General features: G+C 44.2%; 3 protein-coding genes across 21 annotated transcripts; 1 reads left to right on the forward strand and 2 right to left on the reverse strand.

Annotated features, from left to right (window-relative positions):
• The first annotated feature begins 211 nt into the window (after positions 1 to 211).
• LOC100191833 (OJ991113_30.19 protein) lies at positions 212 to 10,493 on the forward strand. 17 transcript variants are annotated; one of them, XM_035964488.1, is made up of 7 exons: positions 216 to 571; positions 692 to 719; positions 820 to 882; positions 3,717 to 7,782; positions 8,127 to 8,201; positions 8,331 to 8,482; positions 9,781 to 10,493. In XM_035964488.1, exon 4 carries the CDS (start codon positions 3,730 to 3,732, stop codon positions 4,195 to 4,197), a length of 468 nt encoding a protein of 155 aa, XP_035820381.1. In that variant the 5' UTR covers positions 216 to 571; positions 692 to 719; positions 820 to 882; positions 3,717 to 3,729; the 3' UTR covers positions 4,198 to 7,782; positions 8,127 to 8,201; positions 8,331 to 8,482; positions 9,781 to 10,493. The 17 variants fall into 17 exon arrangements, with proteins under 17 accessions (XP_035820376.1, XP_035820381.1, XP_035820379.1 ...); XM_035964486.1 differs by having other exon boundaries at positions 8,127 to 8,197; XM_023301425.2 differs by having other exon boundaries at positions 3,717 to 7,352; positions 8,127 to 8,197; positions 8,322 to 8,482.
• On the reverse strand, positions 5,326 to 7,779 carry LOC100127530 (uncharacterized). Its single transcript, NM_001112786.1, has 4 exons — positions 7,496 to 7,779; positions 6,411 to 6,472; positions 6,284 to 6,324; positions 5,326 to 5,639 (listed from the first exon to the last, which is right to left on the reverse strand). The coding sequence occupies exons 1-4, from the start codon at positions 7,685 to 7,687 to the stop codon at positions 5,410 to 5,412; spliced, it is 525 nt and encodes a 174-aa protein (NP_001106257.1). The 5' UTR covers positions 7,688 to 7,779; the 3' UTR covers positions 5,326 to 5,409.
• Positions 10,494 to 11,531: 1,038 nt separating the features above from the next.
• Positions 11,532 to 16,022, reverse strand: LOC103646293 (pentatricopeptide repeat-containing protein At1g06710, mitochondrial). Of its 3 annotated transcripts, none has more exons than XR_562121.4 (3): positions 12,913 to 16,022; positions 12,003 to 12,391; positions 11,532 to 11,921 (listed from the first exon to the last, which is right to left on the reverse strand). XR_562121.4 is itself a non-coding variant. In XM_008671022.4 (2 exons), the coding sequence occupies exons 1-2, from the start codon at positions 15,778 to 15,780 to the stop codon at positions 12,350 to 12,352; spliced, it is 2,910 nt and encodes a 969-aa protein (XP_008669244.2). In that variant the 5' UTR covers positions 15,781 to 15,965; the 3' UTR covers positions 11,532 to 12,349. The 3 variants fall into 3 exon arrangements, 1 of the variants encoding a protein (XP_008669244.2); XR_562122.4 differs by having other exon boundaries at positions 11,532 to 11,894; positions 12,913 to 15,965; XM_008671022.4 differs by having other exon boundaries at positions 11,532 to 12,391; positions 12,913 to 15,965.
• Positions 16,023 to 21,032: the final 5,010 nt, after the last annotated feature.

A 21,032-nucleotide genomic window follows, 5' to 3' on the forward strand; every position in this document is an offset into this window, starting at 1 on the left:
ACCCTCTAAGGAGCTTCATCAATTTCATGAAACGGGCCTCTAGTTTCGATTTTTTTAAAAACTAAAGCTCGTGGAGCTGGACCTGTTTGGGTTGAAGAAGTTCGAACAAAATTGAAATTCTTGAAGTGAAGCTCTTCCAAACAGGGCCTATATATCCAGTTTGTTAGAGTTGCTATTAGAAGTACTATTATAGAGAAGCCGCTCCATATGAGTACTGTAATACCAAAAAACTTGACATAGCCTTAGCCCGGCGCGAGAAGAAATCGTATCCTCGCCAGCTCTTCACCAACAGATTCGTCTCCTCGCCTCCGCCGGGTTTCGACCAGAACGCCGCCGCCAGCCCACCAGTAATTCCTCCGGGCACTGGTCTCCGCCTAGGTCCCAGGAGGCCAGGACCGCCTCCGGCCCTCCGCGACTCCGTCGGTCCACCGGGACTGGCTTGCCGCTGCCAGGGGCTCCATCGCCCAGTACCGGCTCCGGTACACAAGCGGAAGGCGGCCGAGTACCAAGACGCAGCAGCAGCGCGAGGCGCCTGGTCTCCACCTCCTCTGGGATCACCACCCAAGAAAAGGTGGGACTACCGTTGCCCTTCTCCTCCTCTTGCACAACAGGCTTTCTCTGTTTATTTGTTTGGAAACTGAAAAGGCAGCACGATGACGAGTAACAAAAGGATGTTTGTTCAATTTAACAGGGTGCGCGGCGCATAGGCGACCACTGAGGTAACCAGCGGCTTGTATGTTTTTCTTATTTTGACCAATAAACTCGTTTAACAATTTTTACTTCAGTTTGCCATTATTAACTCATTTTCTTTATTTTCAGATTTTATTCTCTATATAACATTTGGCTGTAAGTGGATTATAATCTCTATAACTCTTAAATAAGGTATTTTCCACAATCATCACTTATTTTGTAGCTATGAATTACTTTAGATTGTGTTGTGATTTTTTGTTGTTGTTGCATTAGCAACAGTGCAACACCTTGATTTTGTTGGGTCCTCCGCCAGTCCCATGCAACGCGAGATTTTGGGAGCCGTGGCCGCACGCCCGCACAGACGCCATTGTTCAGCCCTAGACATGCGCCACCGAGCCCTGTCGAGCCAACATAGCAGAGAAAGAAGTGTATGTATCCTTGCTGGTTATGTTTAGTGATGATGAGACTTCCATCAGCTCTTTGTGCAACCTCAAGGCTTTCTCCAGTCTGCCAGCCTTGGAGAAACTATCAATGAGCAACCCATAAACAGGAGCTATTGGCACCATGCCATGTGAGTCCAGCTCCTCCAACAATCCAAGAGAAGCAATGAACTTCTTGCTAAAACCTTGAACTACGCTGCAGTGTCCTTGAAAATATTTTGGCCAGTAAGTCTGCTTCATTCACTTAGCAGTGAATATGCCTCATCCAAAAGACCAGCAGCACAATGGTTTATCAGAACTCTGTAGGTGACATAATTAGGGACACACCGTCGTGTGCTCATTTGTGTAAAAAGCTGAAGACTCAAATCAACTTTACTAGATTTTTCCAATCCATATATGAGAGAAGTGTAAGTCACAACAGTTGGGTTGCATCCATTCTTTTTCCATCATTGACAGCAGCTCTAAGTCCTTTTGACATTCACCTATTCTGCAAAGCCCATCAATCATAGCTGTGTAAGTGACAACATTAGGAGTGCGAGAACTCTCCAGCATTTGAGAGAGCACTTTAATGGCTAGATCAAGCCTTCTGTCCTTAAACATCGCACCAACAAGCTCAACATTATCAAGCTTTCCAACTTTGCAAAAAGCCATCAATCAAGGCACCATATATAATGTGATTGTGGATCGCTCTGACGGCGGGAGGGCCGCGGCGTGGAGGGCAGGGGTAGACACCTGAAGAATGACGAAGTCCTTGGATGGGAGGCGGGATCCGCGCTGCGGCTCAAGAACTTATAATAGGCCAAGCAGTTGGTTGTCGTGGTTGGCGATACGAGAGGAGGAAGAGTAGACATGACGGAGAGAGGCGCATAGGGCTGCCGTGGCCGCCGCGTGGCGGCTAATCATGGGGTGGAGGCGGTGTGATAAAGGGATATGTAGATGGAGGTGGCAAGAAGGTAGGAGGAGGAAGCGGCGGGGATTGAAGCCCCGACCATCGAGGACCGAGTAGGGCTGGAAAATAAGCTGGAGGATTGTGAGCCGGCTCGCGAGCCGAGCCAAGTTTTTGAGCTTGTTGGTGCAACGAGCCGAGCTGGCTCGTTCCGGCTCGCGAGCTGTGTCAAATTATTTAACCTATAGGATAATGATGGATATTGGATAATTTTATAGATATCAGACTAGATCCTTAGCCTATGGTGATGGATATATGACAGTTTATTATTTAAATTACTCATAATGTTGAATGATGATACTATATTTCACATTTATATACTATTAATTCACAATACAATACAATAATATTTATTGAGGTGTAGCTCACGAGTCGACTTTGAGACGAGCCGAGCCTCTTTCTTCATCTCGGCTCGTTTGCAGCCCTAATGACCATATTCAGAGAAAAAACTCAACCAGCTTGAAGCATGACCTCCCCCTAGGCAACTCAGTGATATTCTTCCTTGTGTTCTATATTTTTCTTCCTTATGTTGCCGAACACTACAGTAATCAAAGGAAGTGCTGATAAGATCTCCGGTTTGCTGAAAAAGCTCTCATCCACACTTTGATCAAGATCCACCAAAGTCAGGCCCCTTGTTAGCTCTTTTGCATGGGTCGACACAATAATCTTGACATTCCCAACTGGGTTACTCTGTCCAAACTGTACAAGGCAGCAAGTTTGAATTGGACTCGCCACTCTTGTGAGATTGCCGCACCCTCCTTCTAGGAAGTGACCATTACTGTTCCTTGCAACGAATCCCCATCCACGCCCTCCTTTAAGGAAGTGACCATTACTGAGTTTTGGCAACTCAGTGATATTCTTGCTTATGTTCTATATTTTTCTTTGATTATATTAATTAATGGTATGGTCAGAAGCTGGAGATTTGGTGCCTTACTGTCATTGTCTTCCAAATCTGTAAATCGTGATAGTGTGTAGTTAAGTAAGTTTGTGTTGACCAGTTAAACTAATGCACTATAAGAAAAACTTAAGTATAAAAAAGTACATTATGCGTATACTGGGGCATGACGGGAACCACTATACACTTCCGCTGACTAACAATATGTTGTTATTAATGGTTCTTGATGTGCGCAAAAAGTTAGGAATTTGCAACTACCTAATGCATATATCCCTTCAGTGCAAGCATTTTCAACTATTAGAAATGGCTTAATAGAGTGATATTTGGTAGTTTCATCAAGGACACTGTATATCTAAATCATTGGAGCAATAGACAGCCTAAAACAGCACTTGGGTCCAACTCCCTGTGGCAGTGAATTTAGTCTGGTTAAAACAATCCTCTCATTGGCAAACATGGGGTTCAGGGATTTTGTCAACGAGCAAGGTTGAGTTAAAAACATTGCCTAGGGAGAGGTCATGCCCCCTGCTGGTTGAGTTTTTTCTCTGAATATGCTGCAGGTAATATGGTCATTCATTATAGTCCTATTATTTCTTGCACATACCATTTTTTTTGTATTTTGCATAATTTATTTCCCTTTTTACTTGTATTTGTATTCTGGATCTTTTTATTTTGCTATATATGCACAATGACAATGTCATCTCTTATGGCTGGTTGTTTGATGGAAGAAATATTTCTGTCTATGCAGTGCAAATATCTCAATGTCAAGTGTTTCAAATTCTATTGCTGTGGGTCTTCCAAGCTATGGGCTATATCTAGAGACAAGGTTTCTCACGCAGACCTATAGGAACTTCGCACAGAAATCCTCTTACAAGTATTCCAGAATCCGTGCAGTGCAGGGAAATGGTGGGCGTCGAAGGCTGGTTGACATAATCCGAATCATTCCAGAACTCTCAAGGGACTATTTTAAAAGTCGATCGAGGCGAGCTCTTTTTGGTGGCATCTCGTTGCTTGGCGGCTTTTACGTTGCACAGACAATCTCGCTCTCTTTCGGTACCTTGGGTGTGAATGATGTTATAGCAGCGGTTGTTTGTGTCCTGCTGACAGAGTATGTGACAAAGTTCTATTACAGTCGGCCTAAGGTTACCTTCCCCATTGCTCTCCTCAACAATTTCAAGATGGGTTTCACATATGGCCTGTTTATTGATGCCTTCAAGCTTGCTAGCTGAGCTGCACTATGTCCTGCTTGGCTACTTCTTTGCACGCTCTTGATCACCACAAACATGACTATATATGACATACATCATTTTTGTATTGTTGTATGTGAAGATTGAATCCAGTTTACATAGCCTTTTAGTTTACATGGAATTCATCTCTGCTGTGCAATTTTGCAAACTTGAGGTTAATCCAAGCTAATTCTGAACTGAGCGGCAGTAAAGTTCCTATTGGGTTACTGTCTGTTACTGTTGCCTGCCAAATTTATAAAGTCCTTCAGTAATATCAGTGTGTCTTGATTGCTAGCAGCAATGCGACAAACATGGCAGATTCCAGTGATGCTGTATCAAAATGTGTTTGCCTGTTTGGTCTGTGCACAGCTTTAGGTGGTTTCTTGGCACCATGCTGTATTCTGATTATTTTGGGTATTTCTCAGAATCTCTAATAGTTGGCTGTGCGTTGAGAAGAGGCGACGATATTATTGTAGCATTATTGGAAATGGATGTACACTGAGGCATTGGGAATGGATGCCATTTTATGTTTGAAAATTACACTTCGTGAATAATGATCTGCTTTGGGACGCGATATCAATAGTCATGTTCTTTGTGTGCTGATTTTCCCCCTCAAATTCTGCATCCGGTACTATCCATTCATAATTTGTGATACTTTTTTTTTGTACACGTTTAAAGGTGCACCCATGTGTTGGTGATTCAGTGACGCCATTTCGGGCGTCAGCTAGAATCGTCTGTGCATATGTGAACGGGTATGCCATTTTCTATTGTTGAGAAGTTTTTCTTATATGGAGTACATGTGACTATGTAAGCTCTTTCCTCTGTATTTTTTTCTATGATGAGAAAGTGCATATAAAACACCCGGCGAGTGTCAGCCAATGGTTATGCAGTTACATTAAAACAAAAGCATGATTTATTTTGTCGCTACTACAATGTAGTTAACTTATTAGTTTGATGAAGGGGGTATATGCTTTTGAACACGACCAGAACAATAATTTTAATATGCAGGTTTGCCTCACTTGGGACAGACCATTGTTCAAGATGGTGAAACTGTAAGCTAAATTCATTGCACTTGCAGATGTGGCGAAGTAATTTTCAAATGAAGCTACATTTCAAGGCCCAGCATTTATCATGGCTTTGTGAAGTGGCTGGCCATGTTTTTTTTAAAATTTAATTAATATTCCTTCTTGCAGTGCACAGTCAGTGAGATGGTATTTATCTAATATATCGTCTTCCTCCACACCCATTCTCCCTTTGACAATTGAAGAAAACTGCAGCCACTGGAGGTCCAAGATTATAGAGCGCAGAAAAGTCTCTCGTGTTGAAATTTTGTCTCCATCCTGGTGCATAAACGGTTTGCTGGACAGACTGGCGGAAGAGTACAAAGACAAAGCGATGTATTCCAGCAGATGGCTTTGGGTTTTCATAGCTGACAATTTCATTTCCTGTAATAAAATTTGTTCAACCATGTCACAGTGAGTTAGTATGAACATTGTTCTCATCTGTGTAAATACCGTGAGATGAACAGTCATTGTGGCAAATTTTAGGTTTTAAAATACGGAAACTACAGTGATGCTCATATTGAGCTAAAAATAGAAGTTGAGATGAACTAATTAAATCCACTTTTGGTACCATTGATTTGCACAACTTTTAGCAATATAATTCAAATAATTTTCTGACACTGATAGGTGCTGTAGACATGACAGGCAGCTGCTTACCGTCCAGGCTGCATAATCTGTGGTAACCTTTATATTATCATTTTTTCAAGAAAATGGAGATGATATACTTGCCAATTTTTTGTTGTGTAGCAATGAGGTATATGTACATGTCATCTTGAGGAACACCATATGCATTTACTTTAGAATCTAATATAAGTATTGAAGTAATGAACTACTCCCTCCATTCCAAAATAGTAGTCGTTTTAGCTCTTGATTTTTATGTTTATATTCAAATAGATGAAGATACATCTAGACACATATATAAAATACATACATCAAGTATTGTGTGAATCCAATAAATACCTAAAACGAATTTTATTTTGGGACATAGGGAGTACTTAAATTGAGAAGTACAGAATGGAAGAACCCACTATAGCTAGCATTTGCTGATTCCGGGATGTCTGTCACCAACCTGTGACATGTATTTATTTTAGATTTGTCACATCAAAGTAGTAGAATTAGTATTTTCCAATAATTGTGAAAAGTTCCAGGACTTACCAATGAAGATATTCTCTATTTGTTGGGTTACTTGGACTTGGGGAGTCTGGATCCACCATCACCTAGTAGCAAGGGTTAGCTTGTTATCTTGAGGAAATATCTCAGAACTAAACATAATAGTTCCCTTATTCAGTAGCAGGTGCTTAGCATTTGTTCTCTGAAATTGTTACCACACTTCCTTATCTTTTATTCAGAGAATTACAAAGATACTATTTGATTAACCAGCGCAATCTAGGCATTCTTTTTTAAGGTACCTGTTAACCCTGATGAATGAAATAAAGCCTTTTTTCTCAAACACAAAAAGAAAGTCTCTAATGCAGACTTATTTTAATGTTACTACTACAATAACCTCGTCATATAACAATAAAGTCTTTTAGTCCCAAGTAAATTGGAGTAGGCTAGAGTTGAAAGTCAAAAGAAGCCATAAATCAAGGTTCAGTCACATAGATAGCTGTTTTTCATTCGCTCCTATTTAAGACTAAATCTTTGGTATATTTTATCCTTTCAAGTCTCATTTTATTGTCTTTTTTCATGTCAATTTTGACCTTTCTTTGTCTCTTTTTTTATTATTATCGCTCTTTAGAATCCAACTACACACTGGTGTCTCTAAAGGTCTTCGTCAATCGTCATAACACTACTAAAATGCGAAAACTCATATCATATGACATGTATTTATGCATCTTACTATAGTAATTCAAACTTCCTGTAGTTGTTGATGACATAACTTTTTATTCTAGTCAGCACCATGTACAAGATGCAGGTACATGTGCCGATGCTGTCGAACATACGGATGGTGCATGAAATTAAATGCAAGTGCAGAGGTCCTTTTCAATCCATAAAAAAAATTGTACAACTTATGGAAAGTTGAGATTCTTTGTTTTCATTGCTATGTGGGCACTGAAAACAATTAAAGGTGATGAACTCCAAAAGCAGATGTTACAAGTAAGAGATTGTGTACTTAGTTTTATAAAAACAGAGATCTTGTGCAGCTAGGCATATGATTGTTTATTTACCCTGATACCTTGTATTCACTTTAACTAAACTTAATACTGCTCAATGTCGTAATGAACTAGTTATGGACTTACCAGAGTGTAAAGGTTCCTCATGTCGCGCCCACCAATTTCAACCCTTGGTTCACTTGCTACTTGTGATGGCTTGAGGTCAGATCCATTGGTCAGTTCCTTGTTGTTGTACAGAACCTTAAGTGAGGCTGTTTTAATAAATGGGTCCAGAATGTCACCTACTACATGTCCTACTACTAGTGGGTCCCTTGACATGGTTAGTCAAGAATGCTATTTTGAGGCCCGCTCTCTAGAGAACAAAGAAGCTGATTTGGCCTCAAATGTGAAGTTGGGTGCACTGATGGGTGCAGGTACGTGTCCTATTTATACTTGTAACCTGAAGTGCTGAAGGCTTTCATGATATCAGGAGTCGTGTGCTCTAGATGCCTTAGAATCTCAGCTTTAAGATGCATATATTTATATCGGTCGTCACTACTGGACAGTGTAGGCCTGTATGTCCACTATCTGGGCTTACAGAAAAAAAAACAGGAGTGTCCATGGTAACCCCACATTGGTGAATAAAATCTGATGACTGCACTCACTTATTCCCTATATCTGTTACAGTGTTACCCTAGCTAGACATGATATGCTCCTGAAAAGTGGTCTGCCTTTTGACTTGTCTGTCAGATTGACACCTCATCCTCTTTCCTTGCAGCATGAACATTCCCTCACCCTTTCAATAAACTAGGTGAATGAGGAAAGCGAGCCGGAATTCCCTAGTACTTGGTTGGTAATCTTCTATGTCTTTGATATGTACAGGCTAGAACTTACATGCCTGGGAAGAGACTACTGACCTGGTGGAGAGATTTTTTAACCTCCTCAATCCTCTTACTCCTAAACTAGTCCTCAGTGAATGCAGGAACTCCTGGAGATCGTTTTTACTAGAGCGTGCTCATTAAAGCTTCCACTCTAATGTTGCTGTGATGAAGATTGCCTTCTCATTACAAATGGTGGAGGGCCTCAAGCGAAACATTATTTGATGGGAATATTAGACTTCAACGATAAAAAGTGGTAAGAGATTTTATCGACACTTGTTCTCTGCCTGCTCCCAACATAACGATTTCTTTAATTCACTTGGTACCGCTTTTACTAAGATAGATATGCTTGGGGGAAGCAAATTAGTGGTACAGCTGTGTGGCTTATTTCAGTGCACGGCGGCATCTAGAACTCAGAATCAAGTCTTGTTCATCCTCTGAAGACCATAAAACAGCACTGCTGTGTTAGATAATGATGATAAGGTGGTATGTTGCGGTTTTGTCCTTATACAAGTTCTTCTTTTTAGTTGCCAGAAAAATTTGAAACTGAACGCAGTTTGCTTATCTGCATGCTGGATGGACCGGTTAGTACCATGTCATAAATAAAGCCGCTGAATCCCTCGTTTGTGTCAATTGTAACTTATTATAGTCGTCCCAACAATATGGACAAGATAGCTTTTACTGGCGTAATGTATAGCTTTTACTGTCGTAAGGCTATCCGCACTCATACTACTCTAAATCCGTACTCTAAAAAGAATATTCTGTCCTCGTCAGCAAGATTATCTACTCTATACCACAATCTTCCGCTATCATGTTTACTCTATATCTCAACTCTATACCAACTTTCACATACTATATTATTTTTTTTGTACTTCACTCTGCCTCCCTGTGTGGCTGTGTCTGCCGCCTTGTATACGTCCATACTCCCACGACGGAAGGATAGGAGAGAGATTTGGAGTTGAACGCTATATATGGCGTTTCCCATGCCCTCTGTATATTTGCAGTCGTGGATGGAGTGCCTCACTGCAGCATTTTCTTGACTGCATATCTATGCAGTAGGCTTTAGCGCTCCCCAGTGCGCACAGCCTAATGTACTATCTATAGGGTGGGCAGCAGCTCAGGACCCCCAGGAAGATTCACTTGGACCGCCTACGGTGCTCCTACCTACGCCGCATTCCATCAAGAGGTTTGTTAATGCGAATTGTGACGTGGAAGTTATGACAGCATATGGTGCTAGTAAGTTTTGTACGCAAGTTCCTCGTGCTCCATACATCCCTCCTAGTTTGCCTGGCAGAATATGAGCTCTTGAGGGTCAGCGCTTAGTGTAGAATATGATTTACAAATGCCCCTAATCTTTCTATCATAGCAAGAATATGTCTCTGCGGACTTGATGGGCTTGAGGTAAAAGAGGGAGGAGGGGAGGGACGTGAAGCGGGGGGAGATAGATAGATAGATAAGGATTAACTACTACAATTGTTCTTGCATGGAATCCCATTTTATTCCTGTGATTTCAAAACCGTCTCCCTTTCTGATGCTGTGTGTTCCCACTTGCAGGATACAGGAAGGAGTGGCTCTCTTTCGGAGTGTGGCCTCTCATCTGATCAAATGAAGGCTGATGCTGTACTTATAAACACGGGGGCCTTTCGGAGAAACAGATCCAGGGCAGGAAAGGCACGGAGCCCGGCTACGTGGAGGAAGTGAATCGTCAGATTGGAGGAATCGAACCGTCGCTGGCATGATAATCTTGACCAGAGAGCAAGTGAGGCAAAGCGCCATGCTCGTTCACGTGGGAGCATCCCATTCGTCGCGTGACGGATGGGACTCGTACCCCCAAGGACCAACCCCAAATCCAAATCCCAGAAGAAGACGGCGCGGGCGCGTGCCATGGAATGGAAAGGTTCCCCGCAGCGGAGGAATCGTCCACCCGCCCAGCTACTCAAGGTTGGCTACGGGGGTTTCTTTCGAAAATGGAATGGCCCGGACTGAATTATTGGCACAGTAGTGGCCAACAGGATTGGCTGGGCCGGCAAAGCGAAAATATTGGATGTACCCACCTGATCGGCGGTGGATCGTATATGGCACCATCTCTCATCAAATCGACAACGCTCCAGCATTTGCAATGAACAAAACAGCTTACCGGAGTGCAGCCCTGCTGGCATGGGTTACAATTTTCCCGCTCGAACCGGGTCTGTTTTTCTTTCTCCTCTCCATGGAAGAACCGTTCAGTGCCATGACATCAGCAAAAACTTGTGTAATTTCTTTAAAGATATGATGCTCGTTGGAAATCTCAAGACTTAAAAAAAACACACACAGGCATCAGAAGACCGGATTTAATCGGATATGGAGGCTCCTCCTGACCAACTAAACAAGGAATGCAAAAGCACTACTACTAACATCACTTACGAATTCAATCAACCCTGGCCACACAAAGCAATGAAGAGCCGTGCGTTCCTTATTAAGTAATAACTGACATCACTTACCAAATCAATCGAAGGGCAGTGCCATGGCTACAAAATGCAACGAAGAGCCGTGCATTCCTTAACTTTTCAGTCGCAGCCGCAAATTCAAAGCAGAAGTTTAATGTTTTCTACGCAGAAGCGATATTTTCTTTCTGGAAAAGCTCAAGGAATCATTTTCCCTATGCTTCCATCGTAATACATAATATAAGAGATGCAGATGAACCAGAAAACTCATTTGGCCCAGCAAATACAAGCCATGCAAGGATGCAACACTGAAATATTAGCGCAGCATAAAACAACGAAGTTCTCTATGCGTACAACATGCGGTGAATCATTAAGTACTCAATTAATTAACAATAGTTAGATTATCACGTAAATAGACCTATTTAAATACGATAGTTGTTTAAACAAGGTTGAAACCTTTAAAAAACAGCAGTTTAACCTGGCCTGAGCACGGACCAGTAGCCCGATCATCGTGCTGTGCTTGAGCCTTACATGTTCTATTAGCTAAGTGGGTATGAATGTGGAGCCAACAACTATGGATTCTACACAATTTTTACTTATTTTTATCAGAAAGTGGAGAGATTAGACACTAAAAATATATGCTCAAATCGACGGTAGAACGATAGAAACTAATGCTTTAGGGCTAGTTTGGAAACTCTATTTTTCAACGGGATTTTTATTTTTCAATAAGAAATTAGTTCATTTTCCCTTGTGAAAATAGGAATCCCTTGGAAAAATAGAGTTTCCAAACTGGCCCTTGTAGTAGTAAAGACTTGCAAAATAAAACAAGGTCAAATTTTGATGATCCAAAAGTAATGGCTGAAATGATTTGCTTTGATAGAATATCACCGGATATCAACAGGTTAAATAAATAAATTTTAACTTGAAGTAATTTTTACATTTGTACAGTGAAGTAGTGAACTGCAGTACATTTGACTACATTTTTGTGATTTCATCATATCTTTATTGCTCTATTACGAGAGCAAAAACACTGGAAGGAGCTATAAGGATGAATCACTGAACTGATGAATAGAGAATTATGGATTTCAGAAGTTCTCTTTCACCACATATTTCACCCTTGTGTCTAACCATCAGCAACTTATATACAGAAGTTGATAGACATTGAGATGATCCTTTGTCCATCTGAAGGTAAGTCAGAAATTACTTCGGTCATCACCCACTGACAATGTAAAATGGCGTGCAGCACTGAAAGAGAGAATTTGATAATCCATACTGTATAAGAGCACAAATATGATGATAATCAGCTAACATCATAATAGATTGGCCACCATTATGAATTAGAACCGTGCTTACATGAGTGAGCTTGACTGCACATAGTTTTTTGAAGGTCTTCACTTTATCCTTCAGCACCCAGAAAGGTTATATATGAACATATACAGTTTTAATCAAAACATAGTGCTGTTTTCCCAATCCATCAATGAGTTGCACAAAAGCACATTTTAATCCGTATCTCCTTGGTAACCACTTCATACTGTAATCTTCCAGTAAGATGTCAGAAATGAATGACTCCCTAGAGCGATGTTCGGAACAGGAATCATTAAAATAACTTTGGTTTGAATTTGAACCAAATCACCCCAATCAAAATAAGCTCTTATGGGACAATGCTTTCATCTGGAGTAACCATGTAAGAAAACAAAGCTCTAGCCTCCATCAAAAGAGTTGTTGCTCTGCCAGTTCACACCCTGGTCCAATACCGGATATTAGTAACCATCCAGAAAGTGTATGATACAGCAGCATAAAAAAAAAGATTAGGGCACAACTTAGTGCAGCTAGAAGTGTGATGAGGCAATCGATGTCATATTGCAAAGCCTTTTCAAAATTACACTTTTACTATTTTGAACAAAATCAACAAATAGTTAACAATAAAAATGTTCAGGGGGGTTAATGTGATACTCCCTCCGTCCCCTATCTTAAGGTAACGAAGGTTTGTCCTAAGTCAATGTTTTGAAACTTTGACAAACAGTATCTATAAAAATAATTATTTTTAAAATACAGAAATTATATATTGTGATAAATGTTTTAATAATAAATCTAATAGTTTCATTTTAGTCAATATTTATGATTATTTTGTTATTAACGGTCAAAGTTAAAAACATTTGACTTAGGACATCTTTGTGATCTTAAGATAGGGGACGGATGGAGTATTTGCCTAATAATACAGAGATATATTTAGCTGGAGGAGCTATGTGACAAGTGGACTGACCTCATCACACATGCTGTAACACAACTGCAGGGCTTCATTCCACTTATTTACTTTGATTAGCCCCTTTATGAGGCAAATAAAGGCACTTAGTTCTGGCACAACACCTTTCCTTGTTATTTCACTGTATAATTCAAATGCTTTTTCAAGCTGAGATGCCAAACAAAGTGCCTGGATCAATGAAGTGTATGTATCCTTGCTGGTTATGTTTAGTGATGATGAGACTTCCATCATCTCTTTGTGCAACTCCAAGGCTTTCTCCAGTCTGCCAGCCTTGGAGAAACTATCAATGAGCAACCCATAAACAGGAGCTATTGACACCATGCCATGTGACTCCAGCTCCTCCAACAATCCAAGAGAAGCAATGAACTTCTTGCTAAAACCTTGAACTACGCTGCAGTATCCTTGCACATATTTTGGCCAGTAAGTCTGCTTCATTTCACTTAGCAGTGAATGTGCCTCATCCAAAAGACCAGCAGCACAGCAATGGTTTATCAGAACTCTGTAGGTAACATAATTAGGGGCACACCCTTGTGTGATCATTTGTGTAAAAAGCTGAAGACTCATATCAACTTTACCAGATTTTCCCAATCCATCTATGAGAGAAGTGTAAGTCACAACATTTGGGTTGCATCCCCTCTTTTCCATCATTGACAACAACTTTAAGGCCTTTTGACATTCGCCTATTCTGCAAAGCCCATCAATCATAGCTGTGTAAGTGACAACATTAGGAGTGCAAGAACTCTCCAGCATTTGAGAGAGAACTTTAATGGCTAGATCAAGCCTTCTGTCCTTAAACATCGCATCAATTAAGGAGGTGTATGTATGCACCGTAGGCAAGTAGCCACACTTAGACATCCTAAAAAATACCTCCTGTGCATTATCAAGCTTTCCAACTTTGCAAAAGCCATCAATCAATGCATCATATATAATGTGATTTGGCTCGCACCCATTCGATGACATAACATCTAGCAATTCTTGAGCATCAACCACCTTGTGTGCCTTACACAAACCATCTATGAGTGCACCATATGTGACCACATTTGGAGCAATGGAGTCTGTGTGCTCGCCTTCAAAGTAAAAATCAGATCCCACATTGTCAGATGTTCCAATCATTTTGGCATAGACTTCACAAGCCTTTTGGCTTTCACCTGCCTTACAGAGGCCATCAACTAGTGCGCTGTAGGTAATGGTATTGGGAGCACAGCCAGCATCAACCATTCTATGAAAAATGTCACTAGCCTGAGGTACCTGCTTTGTTTTGAGGTAAGCATGAAGCAAGGCAGTGTATGTTACTACACTTGGGGAGCAGCCGACACTCTCCATTTCATCAAACCAGCTCCTCGCCTGTTCAATGAGCCCAACCTTACAAAAGCTATCAATCAAAATTGTGTATGTATAAACATCAGGAATAACACCAACACTCTTCATCTCTTGAAACAAAAGGAAAGCCTTTTCTACCTTCATAGCCTCACATAAAAAGGTAATCACCTTAGAGTATGTGCTCGTGTCAGGTACAAAGCCTTTTCTCATCATCAACTTAATGATCTGAAATGCTTTATCAAATTTCCCCATACCGCAAAGGCATCGAGCAAAATTTGCAGTGTTCACCTTATTAAGAACGCAACTAGAAGCCAGCATCTCCTCATAAACTTTTTCTGCCAATGCCAACAAGTCAGGGCTTGGCAATTCTTCTCCACTACATATGCTTCCAATAAAAATGTTGTATACGACATAGCCAGGAGGGCAACCACAACCAGCCATCCTATTTAAAAGTTTATAAGCATATGGATAATCCCTGGCATTGCAATAACTATGCACAAGAGAATTAAACAAGGAGGGGTTTGGATTGCAACCCTCGTTCATCATCATGCTGATTATCCTCTTGCACCAGCCAAGCTGCTTCTTTTTTAAAAATCCAGCAAGCAGTGTTCTATATGTGACCACATTAGGGATGCAAGAGTTACACCGCATCCTATGAAGGAATGAAATTGCCTCATCAAAAAGGGAGGCCTCCATCAGTCCACTGATCATCTGGGTGCACAACACTGTGTCAAGTTTGAAATCCTCCCGCTCTATCATGACAAGTGCGTCAGACCATCGCCCCTCCTTACATAGCGCCTGTGCAAAGCACCCAACTGTGAACTTATCCGTGCAGAACCCCAACTCTGACATCTCTTTCTGCACACGAAAACCCATGTCCATCTGTCCGGCGGTTGCAAGCACCTGGACCAGAGCATTGTAGGTCGCACCTGACGGCCTGTACCCAAAATCCTTCAGTCTCCCGAGCTCCTCCAGCGCCTTGGCCCAAGCTCCGTGGCGGCAGCATTTCCGTACTATCACATTGAGCAATCTGCCGAGTACCTCACGATCATCCTCCCCAATCTCCCTCAGCAGCCTCTCGGTGGTCCTAGCACGATCGTCAAAATGCAATACTTCCGCCAGCGCGTTGTAGCAGGCGCCGGTGTGGCTGTAGCCCACCTGCCGCTCGGCCCAAAGGAAGAACCTGACACAGAGCTCCGGGGTGCGCACCGACCTGAGCACCGCAACTACCACGGCGTCGTTCAGGAAGTCCCGGTGCCGCCGCAGGAACCGCTCCGCCTTCCCGTCAAAGTCGGAGGCGTAGGCTCGGATCGCCTTGGATATAAGAACAGCCTCCGGCGGCGGGAGGGCCGCGGCGTGGAGGACAGGGGTGGGCACCTGAAGAAAGGCGAAGTCCTTGGATGAGAGGCGGGGTCCGCGCTGCGGCTCAGGGGCTTCTAAGAGGCCAAGCAGTTGGTCGTCAGGGTCGGCGGCGCGGGAGGAGGAAGAGCAGGCACGCCGCACAGAGGCGCGTAGGGCTGCCGTGGCCGCCGCGCGGCGGCTAATCATGGGGTGGAGGTGGTCCAATAAAGGGATACGGAGGTGGAGGTGGAAAGAAGGGACGAGGAGGCGGCGGGAATTGAAGCCCCGGCCATGGAGGTTTTGGGGCGCCGGAGGTGGGCATAACGGCCTAAACCCTAGTGAAGGAGAGGGTATTTCAGTAAATAATTTGGAAAGTAGTTCTGTTTCTGCAAGTAGGTCTGACCGCCTGAGCCCATCTGCAGAGGAACACTTTGGAGAGTCCGTCTCCGTGGTCCACCGTCCACCTCCAAACAACATCACACCATACCGTCCTCGTCGATCTCATTAGTGAATTTAGGCTATGTTTAGCTACTTTAGTCACTAGACTAAGCTTTAGTGACTAAAGTTAAGTAGCTAAAGTATCTCGTTTGGTTCCAGTGACTAAACCAGATTAAAAAACATTAATTATTGTGAATAATGACTATTGTTGAGCACCATATTGAGCGGCCGGACGGTCCGGCCCTGAGGCCGGACGGTCCGCGACCGTCCGGCGCCTGTGGGCCGGACGGTCCGCGCATGCGCAGAGTAGTTTAGGGTTCCGAGTTTTGTGCTATGTTTGTTGGCTAGATTTGCGGAATTAACCCAGAATCCAGTCGTGTAAAGGGTCCAGCCCCCCTTCTCTATATAAAGAGAGGTCTACGGCCGATTTGTAATCATCAATCGAATTAATACAACTTCTATTCGCATTTATTTCCAGTACAATTAGGAGTAGTTCTAGTCTAGTTCTAGTTTAGCCTCTCAATCCCCAAATTCTTCGCCTCTCTTCGACTCTACGCCGACTAGAGGAGTCTAGGTCGGCCGGCCCGAGCCTAGACAACCCCTAGGATCTCTCCTCCCCGACGGGGTCCCTCCTGAGAGCGAGATCCAGGCGCCGCCGGTGATCTTCCGTCGCCCCTGCACACGCGCGGACCGTCCGGCCCCAGGGCGCGGACCGTCCGGTCGTCAGGCAGAAAACCCTAGCCCCTGTGCCAGGTCGCGGACCGCGCGGCCCTAGGCCGCGGACCGTCCGCGCCTGACCAGAGAGCACCGCCGCCGGTTCTTCTTGAGTATTTGGCGCTCCAAAAAAGCATCAACATACTTTTTGGCGACTCCGCTGGGGACATACATATCTAAGCTCATCAAATCGACCCTCAATGGCCGGTTCAAGGGATAGCTCTGATATTTCTCCAAGCAACATCATAGAGCCGACTTGGGAAACCTTGCCGGCTGACGAGCAGCTCCAGTTCGAGGAGCACAAGGAGCGGATGATCCAGGAGGCGAAAGCAAAGTTCTTGGCCAACTTCAAAGTGGACAGGAACAACAAGGTCGTCCGACATCGGGCGACGGATCCGGCTTCGCTCCAACCCATGCCAGATATCCCCAATGTAAGTAATACCAACGATCTGCAATCTCTTAGAAATTATGTAGAAGATCAGCGTGAACAAATGCAGAACATCATAGGGGGTATGCAAAGCGATCTTAAGAGACTAGTACGTGCATTTGATAAATCTAGTATCACAAATTTTCCTTCGCACGAGGTTGAGTTAGGAGGTAACACGCGTAACACATCGGCTACAGGTTGTCACGACCAATCACAACCCCTTTATGGGATGCCGATGGACACATACCCTGAGCAACCGCAAATCGGCAGCAAATCAGCCGATTTGCACATGCCCGGACCGTCCGCACGTGAGCGCGGACCGTCCGGACCAACCACAGTCGGGCCGATTTTTAATGAGTTACCTAGATATGCGCCCGAACCACCACACACGACACAGAATCTAAACTACCCAGTCGGACCGTCCGCGTACAACAACGGACGGTCCGCACATAATCACGGACGGTCCGGGCCAATGTCCGGACAGTCCGCACATGACCTTTTTGAGGAGGATTGTTACCGGAATCCTCACCCGTCCCAACAGCACTTCCCATCGCACTATACAATGCATCAACCCATTAATTCAAGATCTAGAGCCCAGGAAAGCTTTCCGGCCCCACCCAGGAGGCCGGAAAGAAACGATCAAACCTATGACCCATATAGGGCAAATGAAAATGCACCACGTAACTCAAACCAATGGGGGGAAAGACAACATGCTAATATCCAGCCAACCCCACCTATGTTTGACCAGAGAGCCGGTGGTCTCGCACCGGCTGCCATTGATATAGTAAGGGAAGAAATAGCCGGGGCGTTCCGAGATAAGCTCGGAGTAAGCATGGTCCCTGGGGGGCAATCATATCGGAAACCTTATGATAGCCGATTTGATCACCACCCATACCCACAGGGAACCAGGATACCCGAATTCGCAAAATTTTCGGGTGATAAGGGAAAAACACACGCGAACATATAGGCCAGTTCTTAGCACAATTGGGAGAATTGGCCGACACAGAGGCATTTCGCGTACGTTTATTTTCATTATCGCTAACAGGAACCGCGTTTGCATGGTATGCCACTTTACCTCCTAATTCCATTTCATCATGGGGGGATCTAGAACAAAAAATTCATGATCATTTTTTCTCCGGTGACTATGAGTTGGATTTGGTAGATTTAGTGTTGTTGCGACAGACAAAAGATGAATCGGTTAATGATTACATCCGGAGATTCCGAGATACAAGAAACCGATGCTTTCAAATTCATTTAGCAGAGAAACAGCTAGTAGGATTAGCCTTTAATGGTCTGCGATATTATTTAAAAGAAAGATTAGAAGGCATCCAATTTTTTACACTAGCACAGTTACACCAGAGAGCTTTGGCTTGCGAAAGCCGGAGCAAAGAAACTGCTAAAATAATGCGTCACAACGTACACATAGTAGAATGCGACCAAAGTAGCTCAGATGACGAATCAGCAGAAGTGTACGTGAAAGGGAAATGTGCCTTGGGCCATTTCTAAGTATTTTGGTGATTGAGTGCCAACACAAGTGCTTAAATGTGAATTTATGCTCATGGATGGACAAAGTGCAAATCAAAAGTAAAGGTATGTTTCTAAGCCTTAGTACATTGGTTTTATGTACTAATATACTTGTCTAAGTGTTAGAAACAGAAAGAAGAAGAAAAGAAAAGAGATGAAATAAGGCTTGGCTGGGTACAACCAAGACACTGCTCGGTCTGGCACACCGGACTGTCCGGTGGTGCACCGGACAGTGTCCGGTGCGCCAGGCTGACTCGGCGCGAAGTGGCCGCTCTCGGGAATTCGCCGACGGCGTACGGCTAAAATTCACCGGACTGTCCGGTGTGCACCGGACTGTCCGGTGAGCCAACGGTCGGCCGGGCCAACGGTCGGCCGCGCGATCTGCGCGGGACACGTGGCCGAGCCAACGGCTAGAAGGGGGCACCGGACTGTCCGGTGTGCACCGGACATGTCCGGTGCGCCAACGGCTCTCTGGCAGCCAACGGTCGGCTGCGCCATTTTAGGAAGGAAATCGGGCACCGGACAGTGTCCGGTGTGCACCGGACTGTCCGGTGCACCCGACGACAGAAGGCAAGGTTGGCCTTCCAGATTTGCTCTCAACGGCTCCTAGCTGCCTTGGGACTATAAAAGGGACCCCTAGGCGCATGGAGGAGCACACCAAGCAACCTTAGAGCATTCTTGATCATCCACACTCAATCCTTGCGCATTCGTTTGTCATTCTCAGTGATTCGAGCTCCGTTCTAGTGAGAACTTTGAGATAGTCTTTAGAGCTCGATTCTTGGCCGTGTGTGTGTGCGCATTTTGGTTGTGGATTTGTGTGTGTTGCTTCCCTCCCTTACTCCGTATTTCTTTGTGAATCTCAAGTGTAAGGGCGAGAGGCTCCAAGTTGTGGAGATTCCTCGCAAACGGGATATTGAAAGGCAAAGCAAAACACCGTGGTATTCATGTTGGTCTTTGGACCGCTTGAGAGGGGTTGATTGCAACCCTCGTCCGTTGGGACGCCACAACGTGGAGTAGGCAAGCGTTGGTCTTGGCCGAACCACGGGATAAACCACGGTGTCATCTCTGTGTTTGATCTCTTGTGGTATTGTGTTTTGTTGAGACTCCTCTCTAGCCACTTGGCGATTATTGTGCTAACACTTAACAAGTTTTTGTGGCTATAAGTTTAAGTTTCACAGGATCACCTATTCACCCCCCCCCTCTAGGTTCTCTCAATTGGTATCAGAGCCGTTCTCTTCAAGAAAGGGACTAACCGCCCGAAGAGATGGATCCTAAAGGGAAGGGAATCGTGATCAACGACAAGGAGAAGGAGTCCTTCGTCAACGAGCCAAAGGATGACAAGTCCAACGACTCGAGCTCGGGCCACAGACGCAAGGATGGGAAGAAGAAGAAGACAAGACGCATCAAGGAGATCGTCTACTACGATAGCGATGAGTCTACTTCCTCCCAAAAGGACGACGACCACAACGACTACGAGAGAAAGAAACCGGTCAATTCGAACTTTTCTTTTGATTACTCTCGTATTCCTCAAAGTACTAATGCTCATTTATTATCTATTCCACTTGGTAAACCTCCTCATTTTGATGGAGAGGACTACGGATTTTGGAGTCACAAAATGCGTAGTCACTTGTTCTCTCTCCATCCTAGCATATGGGAGATTGTAGAGAGTGGAATGCACTTTGATAGTACGGATAGTCCCATATTTATTAATGAACAGATTCATAAAAATGCACAAGCTACTACTGTGTTGCTAGCCTCTTTGTGCAGGGACGAGTACCATAAGGTGAGCGGCTTGGACAATGCCAAGCAGATCTGGGACACCCTCAAGATCTCTCATGAGGGGAATGATGTCACCTTACTCACCAAGATGGAGTTGGTGGAGGGCGAGCTTGGACGGTTCGCAATGATAAGGGGCGAGGAGCCAACTCAAACATACAACCGGCTCAAGACCCTTATCAACAAAATAAGGAGCTACGGAAGCACGCGATGGACGGACCACGACGTCGTCCGCCTAATGCTAAGGTCCTTTACCGTTCTTGATCCTCACTTGGTGAACAATATTCGTGAAAATCCTAGGTACACCAAGATGTCGCCCGAAGAAGTTCTAGGGAAGTTTGTGTTGGGGCGAAGGCAAAGACGCCACCCTTCGCTCCAGGCCTTCGCTGCAGCCGCTGGTCCGACGGAGGCAAAGCGGGCAGGGACACCCTTCGCAGGACTCGACACTTTGACGAAGACCTGCGGCGACGTCCTCACACGGCGCGACCTCATTCAGCCCCAAGGCCCACGTGTGATCTGGCCCATTGTAACGGGCCCCGCGTGGCCGCCTCTGTATTACGGGCCTGACTTGTAAAGGCAT

Source organism: Zea mays, chromosome 2 (assembly GCF_902167145.1).
Source record: "Zea mays cultivar B73 chromosome 2, Zm-B73-REFERENCE-NAM-5.0, whole genome shotgun sequence".
NCBI classification, from domain to species: Eukaryota; Viridiplantae; Streptophyta; class Magnoliopsida; order Poales; family Poaceae; genus Zea; species Zea mays.

Excerpts from the sequence above, each read along its gene's own strand:
- LOC100191833 (XM_035964483.1), top strand. The coding sequence starts at position 3,730 with ATGTCAAGTGTTTCAAATTCTATTGCTGTGGGTCTTCCAAGCTATGGG.
- LOC100127530 (NM_001112786.1), bottom strand. The coding sequence starts at position 7,687 with ATGTCAAGGGACCCACTAGTAGTAGGACATGTAGTAGGTGACATTCTG. Across the intron at positions 6,473-7,495 it reads TGAGGAACCTTTACACTCTG|GTGATGGTGGATCCAGACTC; the intron begins GTAAGTCCATAA and ends CCTTGCTACTAG. Across the intron at positions 6,325-6,410 it reads AATAGAGAATATCTTCATTG|GTTGGTGACAGACATCCCGG; the intron begins GTAAGTCCTGGA and ends TACATGTCACAG.
- LOC103646293 (XM_008671022.4), bottom strand. The coding sequence starts at position 15,780 with ATGATTAGCCGCCGCGCGGCGGCCACGGCAGCCCTACGCGCCTCTGTG. Across the intron at positions 12,392-12,912 it reads GTTACAGCATGTGTGATGAG|GGTGTGAACTGGCAGAGCAA; the intron begins GTCAGTCCACTT and ends GTATTGGACCAG.